Source organism: Pseudophryne corroboree, chromosome 6 (assembly GCF_028390025.1).
Source record: "Pseudophryne corroboree isolate aPseCor3 chromosome 6, aPseCor3.hap2, whole genome shotgun sequence".
Taxonomy (NCBI): Eukaryota; Metazoa; Chordata; class Amphibia; order Anura; family Myobatrachidae; genus Pseudophryne; species Pseudophryne corroboree.
Genome location: NC_086449.1, coordinates 177,000,868 through 177,024,493, shown reverse-complemented (window position 1 = coordinate 177,024,493; position 23,626 = coordinate 177,000,868). Strand labels below are relative to the sequence as shown.

The following is a 23,626-nucleotide window of genomic DNA, read 5'->3' as shown; positions in this document are numbered from 1 at the left end:
TTACACATTACGGAAGTCAGCATCCCCTTTTTACACATTACGGAAAACAGCGTCCCCTTTTTACACATTATGACAGACAGTTCCCCTTTTTACACATTACGGCAAACTGCGCCCCCCTTTTAACACATTACGGCAGATAGTCCCCCTTTTTACACATTACAGGAGACAGCATCCCCTTTTTACTCATTACGGCAGACAGCGTCCCCTTTTTACACATTATGACAGACAGTTCCCCTTTTTACACATTACGGCAAACTGCAGCCCCCTTTTTACACATTACGGCAGACAGCGTCCCCTTTTTATACATTACGACAGTTCCCCTTTTTTACACATTACGGCAACTGCATCCCTTTTTACACATTACGGCAGATAGTCCCCTTTTTACACATTACGGCAGACAGTTCCCCTTTTTACACATTACAGCAGACTGCGTCCCCCTTTTTACACATTACGGCAGATAGTCCCCCTTTTTAGACATTACGGCAGACTGCGTCCCCTTTTTACACATTACGGCAGACAGCGTCCCCTTTTTACACATTACGGCAGACAGCATCCCCTTTTTACACTTTACGGAAGTCAGCATCCCCTTTTTACACATTACGGAAAACAGCGTCCCCTTTTTACACATTACGACAGACAGTTCCCCTTTTTACACATTACGGCAAACTGCGCCCCCCTTTTAACACATTACGGCAGATAGTCCCTCTTTTTACACATTACAGGAGACAGCGTCCCCTTTTTACTCATTACGGCAGACAGCGTCCCCTTTTTACACATTACGACAGACAGTTCCCTTTTTTACACATTACGGCAAACTGCAGCCCCCTTTTTAGACATTACGGCAGACAGCGTCCCCTTTTTAAACATTACGGCAGACAGCATCCCCTTTTTACACAATACGGCAGTCAGCATCCCCTTTTCACACATTACGGAAAACAGCGTCCCCTTTTTACACATTACGACAGACAGTTCCCCTTTTCACACATTACGGCAAACTGCGCCCCCCTTTTAACACATTATGGCAGATAGTCCCCCTTTTTACACATTACAGCAGACAGCGTCCCCTTTTTACTCATTACGGCAGACAGCGTCCCCTTTTTACACATTACGACAGACAGTTCCCTTTTTTACACATTACGGCAAACTGCATCCCCCTTTTTACACATTACGGCAGATAGTCCCCCTTTTTACACATTACGGCAGACAGCGTCCCCTTTTTATACATTATGACAGTTCCCCTTTTTACACATTACGGCAAACTGCATCCCCTTTTTACACAATACGGCAGATAGTCCCCTTTTTACACATTACGGCAGACAGTTCCCCTTTTTACACATTACAGCAGACTGCGTCCCCCTTTTTACACATTACGGCAGATAGTCCCCTTTTTAGACCTTACGGCAGACTGCGTCCCTTTTTACACATTACGGCAGACAGCGTCCCCTTTTTACACATTATGGCAGACTGCGTCCCCCTTTTTACACATTATGGCAGATAGTCCCCCTTTTCACACATTACGGCAGACAGCGTCCCCTTTTTACACATTATGGCAGACAGTTCCCCTTTTTACACATTACGGCAGACTGCGTCCCCCTTTTTACACATTACGGCAGATAGTCCCACTCTTTACACATTATAGCAGACCGCGTCCCCTTTTTACACATTACGGCAGACAGCGTCCCCTTTTTGCACGTTACGGCAGACAGAGTCCCCCTTTTACACATTAGATTGATACTGTAGATAGATAGATAGATAGATAGATAGATAGATAGATAGATAGAATACATGATACCTACCATCTCTCTGCTGGCTCAGGCAGTCAGGCTCCTTGGTGCTGGCAGCTCCACGAGCAGGGGAGAAGGAAGAGGAGGGAGGAGGAGAGAGGGAGCCGCAGCAGCGCACTGTAATTGCCAGCGGCGCCGCTGCAGCTGTCCCTATCCTTCTGCATTGGCTGGCCGCCGCCGCTGTGAATGCTGGGATGAGGGAAGCGCATCCCAGCATTCACTGTGGCGACGGCCAGCCTATGTGGAAGGAGAGGGGCTGCTGCAGCGGCGCCGCCACCAATTACATAGCGCTGCTGTGGCTCCCTCTCTCCTCCCCCTCCCTCCTCTTCCTTCTCTGCTGCTCCTCTCCTCCTTCGGCACAGGCGGCTTGTAATGAGTCAATTTGACTCATTATAAGCTGCTGACTTTAGGGAATGGGGGCTGTTGCGCCCTCAGGGCGTCTACGCTGTGTGCCAGGCACACCTGGCACACACATAGTTACGGTACTGATGCACTGTCCCTGCATGTAGTCCTATCTATCATGCAAAAATAAATACATAAGTATAAGTGCAAATTAAGCAAGCACTGGACCAAAACAAGTGTATTTCAGCTCTGGCAGATGGGTGTTTAAGCGGGTGTGGATCATTAGATCGACAGTGTCTAGGTCGACAATGTTTAGGTCGACCACTATAGGTCGACAGTCACTAGGTCGACAGGGTTGGAAGATCGACAGGGTTTCTAGGTCGACATGTGCTAGGTCAACAGGTCAAAAGGTCGACATAAGTTTTTTTGGGGGTTTTGGTGTCGCTTTCTTCGTAGAGTGACTAGGAACCCCAATTAGTGCACCGTGTCCCCTCGCATGGCGAGCGAGCTTTGGGCAAGGTTTCTTGCTTCGCTCTGCACAGATTACCGTTCCAATCGTAGTCCACGTGGATCGTTAAGTATGAAAAAGTTGAACAAAAGAAATACAATGTGAAAAACTCATGTCGACCTTTTGACCTATCGACCTAGCACATGTCGACCCAGAAACCACATCGACCTTCCAACCCTGTCGACCTAGTGACTGTCGACCTATAGTGGTCGACCTAAACATTGTCGACCTAGACAGTGTCGATCTTCAGACTGTATCCTGTTTTAACATTTAAAAAATTGATGTACTGTATAAAAATAAATATTTTATTCCCATATATGTTACTCTTTTGTTGTGTTCCTCATTTTCTAATTTGTAACACTTTTCAGGTGACATGGTTTATTTATTTTTTACTATATTTATACTTTTTCGAATTTTTCTTCACAATTTCCAAAGAGTGTATTGAACCTGACCAGAGACTTTACACCCATATATAGGAATACATCTTTATTTTTAATCATCAATTCTGTTGTCACTGCAATTTTAATTTCTTCCATGCACATCTTCTGACATATCTGAAATATTTCCAAACAACACTACATACTCTATACCCTGTCCCCTTCCCTTTCTCTCCTCCCCCCTGTCCTTAGAGCAGTGCTGTATACCACCACATACAGCAGCACCAACATCCCTCCCTTTAGGAGCACAGTGCTATCCCCATTTAAACATAACATGAGCAGAAAGATCTCTGACTGACCTGGCAGGGGTAGTATTTACCCAGGCCTATTGGAGGCCTGAGTCTGCACACCCCCCTCCCTTCTTACCTGTCAGCCTCTCTTATGCTGCTATGTGTTAGGCTGCGGTAGGTATGGGGAGGCTGCAATTTCCTCTGCATGCAGGAACGGAGGGGGGCCTTCTCGACTGCACTGATCACACCCCACCTGAATCTGTCCCTGGCTGAGGGATGCACGGTGCCCCCCTGTGCAGGTCGGCACCATGAGTTTTTTTTTTAAATAAGGGGGCATGGCCACACTGCTGTGATTAAGCCATGTCCCTTGCATTACCAGGGACTAGGCCGGCTGTCTACAACCCTGTCTGCATAAGGATGTTACTGAAGTAGGAATGGCCATCGGTGTGGTCACCATCAATGATTGCCATTGATAGCGATATTGTAAGTGTCCATCAATGGCAGCCTTCTATGCAATGGATGACCATTGATGCTTTCACCAACCCATGGTCATCCCTTTTATTTGACTGACTGGTCCAATCATAACTTGGGGGCGAGGGGATTTGTGGGTATCAGTGGGTGGAGCTATACTCTATGTCCTTGCATCTTGGGGGGGTGGGGGGTAATGGTTATGCTGTGCAATCATTGGAGAGAAACTATCTGGTTCTCCCCAATTGATGGCAAAAGTATTCCACATAGGCCGAAAACCATCGATGATTATGAATCATCAATGGTCAATGGCCATCCCTATACTGAAGAGAAAGCCAGGATGAGGACACGCCAGGCTGCTGTCAAGGCTGCAAGGTGCTGTTCCAGGTACTCTGGGGCAACAACAGTGTTGCCCTACAGATTTATAGCTTGGGCATCAGCACCCCTGATTATGACCCTGGTTGCTGGCCAGTGTCTCCTGGGAGCTGATCATTCCTAAGCTGCCCTGGAAACTTTTGTTGGATAAAAACATCGAAAAAGATTTTCTACGACAGCATTGAGCAGCATTAAAAGAATCATCATTTTGAGTGGTTTTAATAAATAAACCACTATTCAATGCCACCTCCATCAGACTTTCAGTATTCATAGTCACAAAACACTGTACTTTGCATATATACTGTACATTGTAGCAGGTTTCCCAATTGTGTTATCTGTCCTCAAATTCAAAGACAAGAAAAGGTGAAAATGTTTGAGGTAAACAATAATCACAAATATCTCTTCTTTTTCTGTATTTTAGTTAAAATTCATTATTAATGAGAAGCATTATTACACTCAGCTAACCGACATGCACAGTAAAACATAACTGAAAAACTGGCAATGTATATTCATTATATGGGCGCTGTAGGATTAATAGAACGTCATACTGACCTTTCTGTCATACAGAGGTAAAATTCAGTAATATTTTCCCAGGCGTACATATAAATGGGATAGGGTTTGGCGCTGGACAGGAGTTATAGGAAGATGTATGGATTGCAAATGTACAGTGATATATCATAAGAAGTCACAGGGGCATCAGGTCACAATATTTCCTTGCAAGATGGAATACTGTATACTGTTGCTGTAATATTGTTTATATGTAATACGGTAGTGTGTGTCTGCAATGTTTTGTGTCAAATGCAATGTCCTAGCAATTTTTCTATGAAAGTAATATATGAAATGGAAAAAATGGAAAGTCCAAATGTTGTTACGTTCTCCTTGCTAATGTAATGTACTTGTACGTACAGTATACACTGGCAATTGCATCCATTTCTACTGTACAGTATGTATAAGTGGACTTTTGTATGTATATACACTTTTTTTTTTTTATACATCATTAGTAACTTAACAATGGCACCTACAGTAGACACAGGCCGTTATAATATACTTCAAAATATATACAGTATAGAAGTGGTTACAATAAGTTTTTGAATACATTTTTCTTTAAATGCAGGTTAGTACAATGACATGCCTCAGGCACTTCCCACATGCATAAAACAGGGATTTTGGTGAGTGAATGAACAGTTAGAGGGAAGTTGCGAGGCTATTGGATAGTTACAGGGATTTTTTACCATGCAAATTACTTTTTTTTATTTTTACATGTCCCATTAAGTGGTCAAGATCAGACATTAAAGGGACATCTACAAGGCCTAGTACATCTGCTCCAAAATGTCATATCCATCTTGCTATAAGTTTTATGCATTTCACTATATGTTATATCCATCTTGCTACATGTAATATCAATTTAATTATATTTCATATTCACCTAGTTATATGTTATATCCATTTCACTATATGTCATATCCATCTTGCTATATGTCATATCCACATCACTATACTTTATATTATATCCATTTTGATATAGGGTTAGGTATGGGATCCTGACAGTAGGATGTAGACGGTCAAACTACCGACAGTGGCATCCTGACTGTCATAATCCCGACACATTTTGGTAAGTACTCTAACTCTTACCCTCCCCCTAACCCACCCCTCCCGCAGCCTAACTCTAACCCTTCCCTCCCGCAGCCTAACTCTAACCCTGCCATCTTGCAGCCTAACTCTAACCCTTCCTTCACGCAGCCTAACTCTAACCCTTCCATCTTGCAGCCTAACTCTAACCCTTCCTTCACGCAGCCTAACTCTAACCCTTCCTTCCTGCAGCCTAACTCTAACCCTTCTTTCCTGCAGCCTAACTCTAACCCTTCCTTCCTGCAGCCTAACTCTAACCCTTCCTACCTGCAGCTTAACTCTAACCCTTCCCTCCCGCAGCCTAACTCTAACCCTGCCATCTTGCAGCCTAACTCTAACCCTTCCTTCACGCAGCCTAACTCTGACCCTTCCTTTCTGCAGCCTAACTCTAACCCTTCTTTCCTGCAGCCTAACGCTAACCCTTCCTTCCTGCAGCCTAACTCTAACCCTTCTTTCCTGCAGCCTAACTCTAACCCTTCCCTCCCGCAGCCTAACTCTAACCCTGCCATCTTGCAGCTTAACTCTAACCCTTCCCTCCCGCAGCCTAACGGTAACCCTTCCCTCCTGCAGCCTAAATCTAACCCTTCTCTCCCGCAGCCGAACTCTAACCCTTCCCTCCCGCAGTTTAACTCTAATCCTGCCGTCCAGCAACCTACCTTCCCCCCCCCCCCCCAGAGCCTAACCCTATTACCACATCCTCTGCAGCCCCCACTTAGCAATGGAATGTGTCGGGATTCTGACAGTCGGGATGACGCAGACAGTATTGTGACCATCGACACCCTACTGTCAGAATGCTGACTACATTCCTGGCTATATAATGTAAAAATGTTACTCTGTGTTATGTCCAGAAAGCAACATTTAGCAAACTGTCATATCCAGAAAGCTGTAATTTTCAATTAAATGGCCTCTCAAAGTTGGTTGTCTGCTCACGAGTAAAGCAAGATTACTGAGTAATACTTGTATATGTGTTCATAACTTCATTTATATACATTGGTGTCTATTTTCAGAAACAAACCCTGTAACATTGCTTGTAAATTATTCACCGTTGTGGCTGATAAACAAGAAGCTGCACCTAACAAACCCTAACTTATTTATGTAACAGGTGTCGCTGCTCACACCTGTTCTGTCAAGTGTCAACTTGCTCAGTAGAATACATGTATTATTTTAAGTCACAATACTTCCATATACAGGTTGAGTATCCCATATCCAAATATTCCGAAATACGGAATATTCCAAAATACGGATTTTTTTGAGTGAGAGTGAGATAGTGAAATCTTTGTTATCTGATGGCTCAATGTACTCAAACTTTGTTTAATACACAAAGTTATTAAAATATTGTATTAAATTACCATCAGGCTGTGTGTATAAGGTGTATATGTAACATAAATGCATTCTGTGCTTAGACTTGGGTCCCATCACCATGATATCTCATTATGGTATGCAATTATTCCAAAATACAGAAAAATCCGATATCCAAAATACCTCTGGTCCCAAGCATTTTGGATAAGGGATACTCAACCTGTATTATGACAAAGTGACTGTATTGTTGGGAATGCCTTGTGACCACTATTTGACAATGATGCTACATTAGATGCCACGTGTATTGATTTCTTGGCACTACATATGTTTCAGTCGCATAGTGCATGTGCAGTGTTGTGTGGCGATGGTCGTAGCAATGATTTATTTGTAAAGTGTTTGACACTGAGTGTTTGTGGGCAGTAACAGAGGGTTACTCAGAAGCTGGATGGCCGACCGATGTACATCAGAAGGTTGCATCGTTGTTCACAAGCGGTGAATCTGAGACAACACTAGTGGGGTCTCAAGAAAATCCCTGCACCTGCATATTTTCGTGCATTCAGTGCATATGGGATCATGATGGCATTTGCAGCCACCTCTGAATCCGGCGCTACAGTATGTTATAACAACAGTGTCTTTGCATTATGGGTCTGATTCATGTTTGTAAGTAAGTCAAAAAAAGCAAATAACTTTGGGGGTCATTCAGACCTGATCGCTGCTGTGCGTTTTCGCACAGCCACGATCGGGCCTGAACTGCGCATGCACCGGCGCCGCAGTGCGCTGGTGCATGCCAGAAAGCCAATGGCTGTCTTTAGCAAGCGATTGCCTCTGCCTGATCGACAGGCAGAGGTGGTCGCTGTGTGAGAGGGGACGGATCGGCGGCGTTTGGCCGCCGTTTAGGGGGCGTAGTCCGGGCAACACAGGCGTGCCCGGACCACTGGGGGGGGGGGGGGCGGGCCGCGGCCGCTGCGACCCGGGCAGCGACGAGTAGGAGTTGCGCTGGTACAGAGCTACTCGTCAAGACCAAAAGCATCGCAGCTGTGCAATGCTTTTGTACTTGTGCGAGGGGGGGCAGAGCCAGACATGCGGGGCAGACTAGCCCTGTGCTGGGCGTCCCCCCGCATGTCAGTGTGACTGATCGTAGATGTGCTAAATTTAGGACATCTACATCAACTCTGAATCACCCCCTTTATGTCTGGAACAAACCATGTTGCTATGCATGGGGAGCAAATACATTTATATTTTTTCTGTGTAGGGTAAATACTGGCTGCTTTTGCATGTGACCCACAAATGTTAGACAGCTTTATTTTTACACTGCAATTTAGATTTAAGTTTGAACACCCCACCCAAATCTAAATCTCTCTGCACGTTACTTCTGCCTTACCAGCAGTGCACATGGGAGGTAATTCCAAGTTGATCGCAGCAGGATTTTTGATAGCAATTGGGCAAAACCATGTGCACTGCAGGATAGGCAGATATAACGTGCAGAGAGAGTAAGATTTGGGTGGGGTGTGTTCAATCTGCAATCTAATTTGCAGTGTAAAAATAAAGCAGCCAGTATTTACCCTGCACAGAAATAAAATAACCCACCCAAATCTAACTCTTTCTGCACATGTTATATCTGCCTCCCCTGCAGTGCACATGGTTTTGCCCAATTGCTATCAAAAATCCTGCTGCGATCAACTTGGAATTACCCCCATGGTTTTGCCCAGTTGCTTGCTTTTTTGCTTCACTTATAAACATGAATCAGGCCCTATAAGTGGGTATAAACAATCAGCTGCAGTATGTATGGTACATTTTGTATTTACAAAATCCCCATCTTTTAACTGGCTAAGTGCAAGACTATAATGAATATATTCCATTTTGGCATTTTACTAGCAAAATATATTTATATAATACACAATAACAAAGAAACATACCTGTATTAGGCATCACCAATCGACCTCCTTGATGGCCAAAAAGCCCACATACTCTCATTTCTGGCTTGGATGAAATAGATGACAGGTTCTGAATGTAGGGAGTTTTATTCCGGCTATGTAAGGTACCAAAGCACCTGTTATTCCCATGTGGAAAAGTCCCTGAAAGCATCTTCCCGTGGAATTCTGGCCTCTCCGTCACACCCAGTGACACCATAAAAGAACTTTGCACCTTGACCTTGATGTCTGTTAGAGGGTTAAATATTGAAGACTCAGTCATTAGCTCTTTGTCCATTGGGTCCTGGAAACAAATCGGACCACTGTAGGTTCTGCTCACTGTTAAGTCAGGTTGAAGAGATGAGTTCAATAAAAGGGAATTACCTGAAAGACAAAGGACAATCTCTAATTTGCCAAGCACATTAAACAATGCAAATGAAAAATACATGTATAGGTGGTGTTTGACAGCATAGAGTAAAACCTTATTAAATTTGTAAATCCAGAAACAACACGAGCTTATGAAGCATATAGTTCTTAAATTTGTAAATCCTCCAGTATAAGGATTTTCTGTATATCCCATACTATTAAATCCTATGTGATAGCAACCACCTAAGTGCTATGGGAATTACAGACTGTGCACTCATGTGTTTCCAAGTTAATGAAGTTTTGCTATGCAATGCACTTATACATGAAGCCATGTCTTCTCGATTATGGTGCATCTATCTATATTTTATACACATTTCAGAATGGTGACGTTATGCTTGGGTTAAACCAGACTGCTCTCACATTCAGAATGTTGACAGCAGATTGTCAACAGGTTCTGAATGTTGACAGAATGCCGGCATGGACTTTTGGTCGACCTAATGTCGACCAAATGTTGATCTTCAATAATGTTAACATGGCTAAAATGTAACATATCAACACCGTACCATACCGTTGTTTGAGTTACTGTTTGGCTAAAATGAGCAAAAAAACGATGTTTACATTATGGTTTTGACGTGGTAAATGTCAACATTATGAATATGTTGACATTTTAATCATGCACTCCACTTTCAACAGATATCTCTGGAATAATGACACTCCACAGTTTTAGTAAAGACTCTGTGCCACAGCCTTTGCCATCTTATACATATGCTCCATCTCCCCGAATATTACTGGGAAGATAGAGCAGAAGGTAAGTGAGGGGTGCTACGCATGGAACGTTCCAAGCGTTAATATTCTGCTATACAGTAGATTAAAGTGAATGCAGTATATTATATACCCTACTGGTGTCATTGCTAACTCTAAGTACTTGGCCGTTGAGAGCTGGGCCGGGCCCAGTACTATTCGGGGGATGTGGCCATGATCACATGAGGCGTGGCCAGGGCCGGCGCTGGCCGCTCAGCAAGGTCTGCAAAGCAGGGAGGCGCTGGGCTGGAGAGGCGCTCTCCCCGCTCTGCTACCTCGCTCTTGGTAATGGGCAGTGTTAGTGTTACTGCCGGCTGCTGCAGCCTGCGCCTGTCACACTGACAGGCAGCAGCAGCGCCGGTAGGATGAACAGCTAAGCTGATATCCTGTGCCAGGAACCTCCCCTCTCCCCTCTCCTCCCGCTGCACATGTCCAGACTCCTGCAGGAAGACAGGCAGCAGCGTCGCTGCTCCCTCCCCTGTGACTCTGTCTGAAGACACAGCAGTCTTCTGCACCGTCTACCCCCCTCCCCCATCAGTGGAGGAGGCAGGAAGTCACGTGCATCAGAGGAGCCAGCAAACATGAGAACTTCGAAGAGCAGCAGCCACACAGAGGAGCATAGACTGAGGTAAATAAATACTGTTGCAGATTAACAAGTGCTGGGGGTGTTTGTGTGTGTAATTAATGTGTACTGGGGTAGGGGGGGTGTCATTGATATGTACTGGGGGGGATGTCATTGATGTGTACTGGGGAGGGGGGTGTCATTAATGTGTACTGGGGAGGGGGGTAATCATTGATGAGTACTGGGAAGGGGGGTGTCAATGTGTATTGGGGGTGTCATTGCTGTGTACTGGGGGGGTGTCACTCATTTGTGCTGGGGGGTGTCGTTAATGTGTGCTGGGGAAGGGGGGTGTAATTAATGTGTGCTGGGGAATGTCATTGATGTGTACTGGGGGGTGTCATTAATGTGTATTGGGGGAATCATTAATGTGTGCTGGGGGGTGTCATTGATGTGTACTGGTGGTGTCATTGATGTGTACTGGGGGTGTCATTGATGTGTACTGGGGAGGGGGGGTGTCATTAATGTGTATTGGGGGGAATCATTAATGTGTATTGGGGGGTGTCATTGATATGTAATGGGGAGGGGGGTGTCATTCATGTGTACTGGGGAGGGGGGTAATCATTAATGTGTACTGGGGGATGTCTTTGATGTATACTGGGGAGGGGGGGTGTCATTAATGTGTACTGGGGAGGGGCGGTGTCATTAATGTGTACTGGGGAGGGGCGGTGTCATTAATGTGTACTGGGGAGGGGGTTGTCGTTAATGTGTGCTGGGGAGAGGGGTGTAGTTAATGTGTACTGGGGAGGGGGGGTGTCATTAATTTGTGCTGGGGGTGTCATTAATTTGTGCTGGGGGGTGTCATTAATGTATGCTGAGGAGGGGGGTGTAATTAATGTGTGCTGGGGAGGGGGGTGTCATTAATTTGTGATGGGGGTGTCATTAATTTGTCTGGGGGGTGTAGTTAATGTGTGCTGAGGAGAGGGTGTAATTAATGTGTGCTGGGAGGGTGTTGTAGTTAATGTGTGCTGGGGGGGTGTCATTAATGTGTGCTGGGGAGAGTGTGTGTATGTGCTGCAGAGTCGTGTCAGAGTGGCATACAATGTGTGCTGGTAAGGGCAGGTGTCATATTAATGTGTGCTGGAGAAGAGGGGCCCATAGTGATGTGTGCTGGGGGGAAGTGGCATGTATATAAGGGGCTCTACCTGGTGTGTATAAGTGATACTACTGTATGGCGTAATTTTGAATAATGGAGACACAAACTGTCCATGTTTTAGATCTTGGGGGGAGGGCACAAAAATGTCTAGTTACAGCTCTGACGATGAGATCGCTATTTGTAGAAAGGCGCAAAATTGATAGTTTGCAGGAGGGCGCCGAACACCCTAGCACCGGCCCTGGGCATGGCCATGCCTCCTTGCACTCTGAAAAGGGGTGTGGGGTGGCGTGAGCAGTATTAGCCGCTATCACCTCTGTTAGAAGTCTGTTCCATCCATCTACTAACATTTCAGTTAAAAGAAGAAAGCTGAAAGGGTTATCCTGCACTGGATATCGAACATCTTATTAAATATTTTTATATATTAATAACCAGCTACAATCAATATCAAAGATAATCATACCAAAATCATAAACAGGCTGGAGGTGCTCCTGGAATTATGAGAAAACTCATGATCAGAACTATTGTGAGGACTAGCCTCAAAGAAAATTCCTTTTTTGGAGCACTCTTTTGAAATAATAAATAAATAATATATAATATGATATATTGTGAATTAATGATTAAATGTTAAAACTTAACTTTTATTTCTATACCAATCTAAAATAGAGAGGAGAGAAGAATGTTCACACACATTGCATGTCAGACACTATCATAAGTATCATATGAGTTCAATGAACATCCCCTTCTCCCAATGTAAGATCCCAAAATAAACAATTAATTTATAATAATCAATAATTAATAATCGTTATTAATAAATCATCAATTTTTAACAAATCATTACGTTAATATTGATGTACAATCTCGGCATATAACATCATGGCGTTCGTACTCATGTACAATCTCGGCATAGAGCTATTGTATCATTAGGGCTAATTATCCTAATACAGACGCACTCATCTTGTAAATGTGTGTACATTACACCACTTATTTAGAAGTGAACAAGCGTGGATATACTTCTAGTTCTAATCCACTCCTTGGTTATTATTTGCATGAGAGCCGTCAAATCCACTGGCTCTACAGAATTCCCAAACACACATTAAGTATGAAATGAAAAATCACATATCAAATAATTGCACATAAACCGTTTTTGGAATTCCATAATTGCAAATTTGGTTTCCAATCACTATTCACTCCTTTTGTTCACACAAAGGCCATCAATTCCACTGGCTCAACAGTATTCCTAACCATATGCTCAGTATAATCAAGCCTATTGACAATTTGCAAACTGTTGTACGTAGGATATCTTACTATAATTACAGGCAATAACCATATGTTGATATTTTGTCTAACTAATAAGAATTTAAATATATATATATATATATATATGCCTGTAGTTGTTTTTTTCTTTTTTCTTTTTTTCTTTTTTTGCCTCAATGAAGTTGGACAACAGAGTACACTCGGCCTCACAATCTGACAAAGGCAATTAACCCTTTGATCTATAATACATAACACTAGAACATTTCAACGACCCATTAGGTTGTACATTATCATCAGATCACAATTGTTTATAACCTTATCCACTAAAAATAAGGCATCACAACCCATAGATTATCACATATAAGATCGTATGTCCGGACTTTGTCACATACAGTATACGGTGAGGGACAAAATGTCTCCTTATCATTCACCGTTATGCTGATATGATCAATCTGTAAGGCCTTGAATGATCTAAAACAATGGGTGCACCCTTATTAGACAATTTGTTTTGAGGCCTCAAACTTTAATTTCATTACATAGATTGAATCAATCATCTCTATATATAAAAAATTGAAAAAAAGAAAAGAGCAAGTACAATCCAATGTACAGATACCCCCATCTGCTGCCCAACCTCTTCAATGAGCGGAAGAAGGGTGAGAGTAGGGGTACTGATGAATTGATGGAAAAATAGCAACAATATCTCCTAATGTCTCCGTATCTGGTGTTAGAGCAGACCTGTTGCTTCCAGCATTGCAGGACTTGCAATGCGCCACGGAGACCAGTGAGATATCTGTGAAATGTGAACAAGAGGAGAGGAAAGGGAAGGAGAGAGTGTGGATATAATCCGTTTTTTTATGGTTTCTCCATGGCTTATTAAATATAAAGGTGTACTCTTCATGCAAAAATTATATGATAGGAGGGTTATTGAGCTGGATACGTGTCTCACACAGCTCCCTACAGCTAAACTGCTGCTATCAATTTAATATTGTTCATATTGTATCTCTTCAAAATTCAAGTTGATACAGTTGGTACTTAAATGAATTTCAACAAAACTCCAGTTAGTTCAAAACAGAGATAATTCCAAAAAGAGTTGTCTTTAAATTTGTATAATTTGAGAGTTGATCAGTCAGATAGAAAAACAGTCACTGCATGATTGTATAGGGAGTGTATGTTATACCGCACCTTGCGGTTTGATTGAAATCTTTAAGTTCCTCCGCAGTGTAATAACATACTTCTGAAGTTGAGGTCTCTTACACCTCAGAATGATACAATTAACTGTTCGATTGAGAAAGGACTATAAATACCTCTTCTATTTATAACAGCAAATATTTGTATATAATTACCGCACATGACCGTGGAGTCACTGACGCCGTGTACCTTCTCCCTTAAATCCGTTCCTGCAGTGACTTTCTTGCTGGCTCCTTATTTGAGCTGTGATCTGATGTCCTCTCCTATCGATGCGTCTGTACAGGGTTTTCAAAAAAGCCTCTCACCATAATGTTTTACCGGATCCGGCAAAACATTATGGTGAGAGGCTTTTTTGAAAACCCTGTACAGACGCATCGATAGGAGAGGACATCAGATCACAGCTCAAATAAGGAGCCAGCAAGAAAGTCACTGCAGGAACGGATTTAAGGGAGAAGGTACACGGCGTCAGTGACTCCACGGTCATGTGCGGTAATTATATACAAATATTTGCTGTTATAAATAGAAGAGGTATTTATAGTCCTTTCTCAATCGAACAGTTAATTGTATCATTCTGAGGTGTAAGAGACCTCAACTTCAGAAGTATGTTATTACACTGCGGAGGAACTTAAAGATTTCAATCAAACCGCAAGGTGCGGTATAACATACACTCCCTATACAATCATGCAGTGACTGTTTTTCTATCTGACTGATCAACTCTCAAATTATACAAATTTAAAGACAACTCTTTTTGGAATTATCTCTGTTTTGAACTAACTGGAGTTTTGTTGAAATTCATTTAAGTACCAACTGTATCAACTTGAATTTTGAAGAGATACAATATGAACAATATTAAATTGATAGCAGCAGTTTAGCTGTAGGGAGCTGTGTGAGACACGTATCCAGCTCAATAACCCTCCTATCATATAATTTTTGCATGAAGAGTACACCTTTATATTTAATAAGCCATGGAGAAACCATAAAAAAACGGATTATATCCACACTCTCTCCTTCCCTTTCCTCTCCTCTTGTTCACATTTCACAGATATCTCACTGGTCTCCGTGGCGCATTGCAAGTCCTGCAATGCTGGAAGCAACAGGTCTGCTCTAACACCAGATACGGAGACATTAGGAGATATTGTTGCTATTTTTCCATCAATTCATCAGTACCCCTACTCTCACCCTTCTTCCGCTCATTGAAGAGGTTGGGCAGCAGATGGGGGTATCTGTACATTGGATTGTACTTGCTCTTTTCTTTTTTTCAATTTTTTATATATAGAGATGATTGATTCAATCTATGTAATGAAATTAAAGTTTGAGGCCTCAAAACAAATTGTCTAATAAGGGTGCACCCATTGTTTTAGATCATTCAAGGCCTTACAGATTGATCATATCAGCATAACGGTGAATGATAAGGAGACATTTTGTCCCTCACCGTATACTGTATGTGACAAAGTCCGGACATACGATCTTATATGTGATAATCTATGGGTTGTGATGCCTTATTTTTAGTGGATAAGGTTATAAACAATTGTGATCTGATGATAATGTACAACCTAATGGGTCGTTGAAATGTTCTAGTGTTATGTATTATAGATCAAAGGGTTAATTGCCTTTGTCAGATTGTGAGGCCGAGTGTACTCTGTTGTCCAACTTCATTGAGGCAAAAAAAGAAAAAAAGAAAAAAGAAAAAAACAACTACAGGCATATATATATATATATATATATATATATTTAAATTCTTATTAGTTAGACAAAATATCAACATATGGTTATTGCCTGTAATTATAGTAAGATATCCTACGTACAACAGTTTGCAAATTGTCAATAGGCTTGATTATACTGAGCATATGGTTAGGAATACTGTTGAGCCAGTGGAATTGATGGCCTTTGTGTGAACAAAAGGAGTGAATAGTGATTGGAAACCAAATTTGCAATTATGGAATTCCAAAAACGGTTTATGTGCAATTATTTGATATATGATTTTTCATTTCATACTTAATGTGTGTTTGGGAATTCTGTAGAGCCAGTGGATTTGACGGCTCTCATGCAAATAATAACCAAGGAGTGGATTAGAACTAGAAGTATATCCACGCTTGTTCACTTCTAAATAAGTGGTGTAATGTACACACATTTACAAGATGAGCGCGTCTGTATTAGGATAATTAGCCCTAATGATACAATAGCTCTATGCCGAGATTGTACATGAGTACGAACGCCATGATGTTATATGCCGAGATTGTACATCAATATTAACGTAATGATTTGTTAAAAATTGATGATTTATTAATAACGATTATTAATTATTGATTATTATAAATTAATTGTTTATTTTGGGATCTTACATTGGGAGAAGGGGATGTTCATTGAACTCATATGATACTTATGATAGTGTCTGACATGCAATGTGTGTGAACATTCTTCTCTCCTCTCTATTTTAGATTGGTATAGAAATAAAAGTTAAGTTTTAACATTTAATCATTAATTCACAATATATCATATTATATATTATTTATTTAACATTTCAGTTAAGTAATCTTCCTCAGATGTCCCATACAGCTGCTCCATGTTATAATACTTACGTTCCTCCACATAACTATTTCCTCCAGTATCTTTTTAAAATCGCTATATATCTGAAAGCTTCTATGATGTTACCTTGCTCCCTTCTCTGCTCCAAGCTTTACATACTGAGGTTCTTTAACCTTTTCAGGTAGAGATGTGCGGCTGGCACTTTTCGTGTTTTGTGTTTTGGTTCTAATTCCACTTTCGTTTTTTGGTTTTGGTTTTTGATCTGGATGAATTTTGAAAAAAACATAAAAACAGCTAAAATCACAGAATTTGGGGGTAATTTTTCTCCTACGGTATTATCAACCTCAATAACAATCATTTCCACTCATTTCCAGTCTATTCTGAACACCTCACACCTCACAATATTGTTTTTAGGCCAAAAGGTTGCACAGAGGTTGCTGGATAACTAAGCTAAGCGACACAAGTGGACAACACAAACACCTGGCCCATCTAGGAGTGGCACTGCAGTGTCAGACAGGAAGGCAGATATATAAAAAAAAGGCCCCAAACAGCACATCATACAAAGAAGAAAAAGAATTGCAATGAGGTATTTGTATGACTAAGCCAAGCGACACAAACAATTGGCCAATCTAGGCGTGGCACTGCAGTGGCAGACAGGAGGGCAGATATTAAAAAAAAAGGCCCCAAACAGCACATGTTGCAAAGAAGGAAAAAAGGTGCACCGAGGTTGCTGTATGACTAAGCTAAGCGACACAACCACCTGGCCCATCTAGTAGTGTCACGCAGTAGCTGAATGTCGAGAGTGGGCCACAATTGTTCAGTCCACTGACAGCATGTCCAGCACGCTCCAAATCACTGGAATTAATTGGCAAGATCACTGCAATTATAGGTCCAAATCACTGGAATTAAATGGCAAAATCTCGCTATCGCCTGCCTAGTGAAGTGGAATCTAGATGGGATTTGGTACCAAGGACACAATACGCGGATACCGGACGCATGTTTAACACCAACATAAGTGTCATGGCCTCAGTTATGAGGGCTTCCATTGTCATGTGAAGCTGAAACACTAGTCATGAACATAGGCCAGGGCCTCAGCCGTTCCTTGCCACTCTGTGTCGTAAATGGCATAATGGCAAGTTTACGTTTCTCCTCAGACCATTTAAATTTATTTTTGGGGTCTTTTTACTGAACTTTGGCTTTTTAGATTTTACATGCCCTCTACTATCACAATGGGTATCGGCCTTGGCAGACGACGTTGATGGCATTTCATCGTCTATGTCATGGCTAGTGGCAGCAGCTTCAGCAATAAGAGGAAGTGGTTCTTGATCTTTCCCTATTTTATCCTCCAAATGTTTGTTCTCCATTATTTTTCTAGAGTTTATAACACAATATGCGTCACAAGAGAGCGTACCCCTAAACCTCATAGGGCAAACCCTGTAAAAATTATTTGGATTAAATATTAATTTCCCCTTTATTTGGAGTAAATAATATACAGCACAGGACAGCACCACTGAACTTATATGGCAGCACCACTGGACTGTATTTATACGGAATTATATGGACTTACTGTATATGGAATTATACGGCAGGATAACTGGAATTATACGGCAATATCACAGGAATTTTACAGTAATATCATAGGAATTATATGCCAGTATTCCGATAATTATACGGCAATATCACAGGAATTATCTGCCAGTATCAAAGGAATTATACGTCAGTATTCCGAGAATTATATGGCAATGTCACCAGAATTATACGCCAGTATTCAGAGTATTATACGGCAATATCACAGGAATTATATGCCAGTAATCCGAGAATTATATGGCAATATCACTGGAGTTATATGGCAATATCATAGGAATTATACGCCAGTATCACGGGAATTATACAGCAATATCACTGGAATTATACGGCAATATCACGGGAATTATACGCCAGTATCACAGGAATTATACGGCAGTAACACTGGATATATGGCAGCAGAGGACACCACCACTGTGACTGGTCACTGGACTGATGCTGCACAAGACACTTCCCCTGGTCTAATGCAGGACAACACAGCACCACTGAAAGGGACTTATACAGCTACACTGGATATATGGCAGCAGAGGACACCACCACTGTGACTGGTCACTGGACTGATGCTGCACAAGACACTACCCCTGGTCTGATGCAAGACAACACAGCACCACTGAAAGGGACTTATACACCTACACTGGATATATGGCAGGATAGGACACCATCACTGTGACTGGTCACTGGACTGATGCTTCACAAGACACTACCCATGGTCTGATGCAAGGCAACACAGTAAAAATGCAAGGAACTTATACAGTAGCCAGCAGCACTGGGGACATATAGCAGCAGTGGACACCAACACTGTGACTGGCTGGACTGATGCAGCATAAGACACTGACTACACTGGACTGGACTGAGCAGCACAACACAGCACAAGACTTGCCACCCCACTTTCCCACCCCCACACACACACCGAGGACGGAGACACGTCCTCTCACTACACTCTCCGAGACTGGAGTGAAATTGGCCGCGACGCGCGGCTCCTTATATGGAATCCAAATCCTGCGAGAATCTAACAGCAGGATGATGACGTTTTGCCTTGTTCGGGTTTGCGAGTCAGGCGGGAAAACCGAGCCAGGCTCAGATCCGGACTCGAATGGTGAAATTCGGTACGGTTCGGTTCTCTGAGAACCGAACCCGCTCATCTCTATTTTCAGGTAAGTCTTGTTGCATTTACAGCATTTTTAGAAGGCCTTGTTTAACCACTGGTAGTTGTAATTCTGGATCTACTGTATGGCCGCCAGAACTGAATGCATTATTATAGGTGCTGTCTCACCAGTACAGGGGTACCACCGCTGGCTACTACAATACGTCATGTTGCTATGTGATCTGGCGTACAGTAGTTGTTGTGTAGAGTGTTTCTCCTATGTTGGTGTCACGATCCTGACTGTAATTCTCGTATTTGGTGACTTACCTCTGCCATCTGTCCTGGATCCTGTGCCGTTTTTGCTCACTGAGATAAACAGCTTCTCAGCACCATGACTTTCCTGAGTTCTCTGCCTGGAAGGTAATAGTTAACGAGCTCCACCTGTGGTGATCTTCTGTGTGAGTCTGAATTCAGTGATCTGAAGTTTAGGCCTAAAAGCCAGCATCCTATGAATTGCAGAAGTTCAGGCTTCAGTGTTCTCTCGGCCTGCTAGGCCTCATTTTACATCACAGCCTAGGCTAGAGTAGTCACATGACAGTGACTGTTCACCTGACCCAGAGTTGTCCAATCCTCTTCCAGCCTGAGACTCTCTGCATCACCTAATCCTGTTCACCAATCACCAAGGACCAGGAAGTATAAGTCAGGAGGCTGAGTTAGAAACTGGGCCAGTTCCTCGTGTCACACACAGCTATGTGTGAGCTTTAATGCTGAGCTCCCTAAAGTTGTGATCTCCAGAGCTCCCGTATCCCTGTGGCCTCCGTGCCTCTGCACCTCCGTGCCTCTGCACCTCCGTGCCTCTGCACCTCCGTGCCTCAATATCTCCGTGCCTCAGTATCTCCGTGCCTCAGCACCTCCGTGCTTTCAGCACCTCGTGCCTCAGAACCTCCGTGCCTCTGCACCTCCGTGCCTCAGAATCTCCGTGCCTCAGAATCTCCGTGCCTCTGCACCACCGAGCCTCTGCACCTCCGAGCCTCAGCATCTCTGTGCCTCCAGCACCTCGTGCCTCAGCACCTCGTGCTTCCAGCATCTCCGTGCCTCCAGTATCCCGTGCCTCAGCACCTCCGTGCTTCCAGTATCTCCGTGACTCAGCACCTCGTGCCTCCAGTACCTCCGTGCTTTCAGTACCTCTGTGCCTCAGCACCTCCGTGCTTCCAGCACCTCCGTGCTTCCAGCATCTCCGTGACTCAGCACCTCGTGCCTCCAGAACCTCCGTGCTTTCAGTACCTCTGTGCCTTAGCACCTCCGTGCTTCCAGCATCTCCGTGACTCAGCACCTCGTGCCTCCAGTACCTCCGTGCTTTCAGCACCCCGTGCCTCAGCACCTCCGTGCCTCCAACATCTCCGTGCTTCCAGCATCTCCGTGCCTCCAGCACCTTGTGCCTCCAGCACCCCTGTGCCTCAGCACCTCGTGCCTCCAGCATCTCATACCTCCAGCACCTTCGTGCCTCAGTACCTCCGTGCCTCAGCACCTCCGTGCTTCCAGCACCCCAGTGTCTCTACGCACCCCAGGGTCTCTACGCACCCCAGTGTCTATACGCACCCCAGTACCTCCAAGCACCTCAGTGCGTCCAAGCACTTCCGTGCCTCCTAGTACCTCAGTGTCTCCAAGCGCCTCCTAGCATCTCAGTGTCTCCAAGCACCCAGTGCACTTTAGCGCAGTTGTACCTGGTATCTTCACTGATTCATCAGCGCCTTTCCAGTTCTGTCTTTGAGGAGACCTTCAGCGTGCCTCCTGTCTGTCGACCTAATCCTGCATGAGGAGAACCTAGATTCGGCCATCTCTCCTGCGGTTCCTCTTCCCAGTCACCTCAAGAAACCCAGAGTCCACAGCACTCCCAAACCAGGTCAGTGGTAGTATTCATATAATCCTCCAGTCGCCCGCACAGACTTCACTAACACCGGGTTCACAAAACCTCAGTCATGACAGTTGGCTCATAACCTGGCACATTTTTTTGTCCAATCGCTATTTAGTATTTGTGTCATGTAGTTGAAAAGTTATCTAAGGCATCTAACAAATGGATATTTCATCTTCATCTGATGTAAGCTGTAATCAAACCAGCAAGAAAGCTCATTGATCCCTATTGTTAATGGATGCGAAGATAAAAAGCTGATAGTACTTGATTATCTCTGTTTGGAACTTACTTATACATCCCAAAATGAAAGTTGTGAAATAAATACAGGACTCAAATAGCCCAGGTGTCAGAGACCTCGACAATGTTTAATGTGTTCGAGATTCACTAAATAGTCACCGTACTCTTCTCCAGGGAATGCTCAAGTTACCAGTTCTAAAAAAAAATGCCTGTATTTTCATTTCTAGCCTTCGCCTCGAGGCTTCCTGAAGCATAATATTTTATTTATTCTTACCCATTGCTAAAGAACACTGTGTAACAAGACTCTTCACTTAATGAGCGAAAACTGTTCCTTAACTTTAAGTGGTGTTTTTTACCCTATGCATAATTCTCTTACATAGCAAGGGAAGAAAAGGAGAACGCATCACCTTTTTTTTTTTTTTTCTTTTATATCTGGGGTTGAATTTAGGTTAGCAATATCACACCTAGAAACTGACTAGTACAGTGCATTTGAATTGGCAACATTCAAAGTAGAAACATCATAAAACATTGTACATCCTATGTGGTGATCATTGCTAAATGGGTGATCTTCCTAGCTGGTCTTTATTACATATTGTGAATCAGACAAATAAATATACAGCCTATTTCTATACAAACTGTCTTTTACTCAATGGGGGTCATTCCGAGTTGATCGCTCGCTAGCAACTTTTTGCTGTGCTGCGATCAGATAGTCGCCGCCTATGGGGGAGTGTATTTTAGCTTTGCAAGTGTGCAAACGTTTTTGAAGCCAACGGCACAAAAAAGTCTGTGAGTAGCTCTGGACTTACTCAGCCGCTGTGATCACTCCAGTCTTTTTGGTCCCGGAACTTACGTCAGACACCCGCCCTGCAAACGCTTGGACACGCCTGCATTTTTGCAAACACTCCCAGAAAACGGTCAGTTGACACCCACAAACGCTCTCTTTCTGTCAATCACCGTGCAATCGGCTATGCGAATGGATTCTTTGTTAAATCCATCGCCCAGCACTGATCCTTTTTGAACTCGTACGACGAACCTGTGCAATGTGGTGCATACGCACGCACAGTTTTGCCGAGAATTAACCTGATCGCAGCGCTGCAAAAAGTTGCTAGCGAGCGATCAACTCGGAATGACCCCCAATATCTGACATCCTCAAGCTGGTAGTTTTGTGGCAGTGTTGTAGCCCATGCTATCAGGTTATGGCTGCTGCAGATGTTGATCGGTTACAGGCGAGATGTATCTCAGTACATATGGTGTAGTGGTTAGCATTACAGCCTCACCGCACTTAGATCATGGCTCAATTCCCACCATGACTCTACTGTGTGCAGTTTGTATATTCTCCCTGTGCTTATGTGAGTTTCCTCCGGGAACTCTGGATTCCTTCCACAATCCAAAAATATACTAATAGGTTAAATGGGTCCATTTTAATTTATTTTTTTAAATGAACCCAAGTGTGTAAGTGTGTGCATGTGTTTAGGGCAGATGAGATGGTTCTTATTTGCTGTCAAATTCTATGTTTCTATGTATCAAACCCAGTGGAAATCAAATCGGAGTTATCATTTATCAAGTACTTTCTATAAAATAATAGATAAAAGCTTGACTGGTTGGTGTTTTCCAACTTCTCCAAGTTTGATACATCTTCCCTTCTTTGTTTCATGCTTTATCCATCTTTACCATTGATAAAAATAGGTGACAGGCCAACTTGAACTCAAGAACTCAAAGGCTTTAACGCTGCTTAAACAGTTTTTTCCGTTTTTTTTTTATTATAGAAGGGGGCCTTGGCTAATTACAGAGGTTTGGCCACGTCCCCTTCTGGGTTGGGCATGGGCAATCTAACTATGGCCCTAGGGGGGGGGGAAGTGTGGGAGGGTTTTAAAGTTTTAATGAAATAAACACAAAAATAATAATATTTTTAACATTGCTTCAATAAACATTATTATTATTAGCAGTTTCTTATATAGGGCAGAAAATGATGTTGCG

The 23,626-nt window shown here is 43.1% G+C and overlaps 1 protein-coding gene across 2 annotated transcripts in view; it reads right to left on the bottom strand.

Moving 5' to 3' along the window:
• The window catches only part of UNC5D (unc-5 netrin receptor D), an 866,621-nt gene that overhangs the window by 153,203 nt on the left and 689,792 nt on the right, over positions 1–23,626 (bottom strand). For both annotated transcript variants that reach the window (XM_063932131.1, XM_063932130.1), the window contains one exon: positions 8,989–9,366. In XM_063932131.1, coding sequence (XP_063788201.1) covers positions 8,989–9,366 — 378 coding nt within the window. The remainder of the gene's footprint in view (positions 1–8,988; positions 9,367–23,626) is intronic.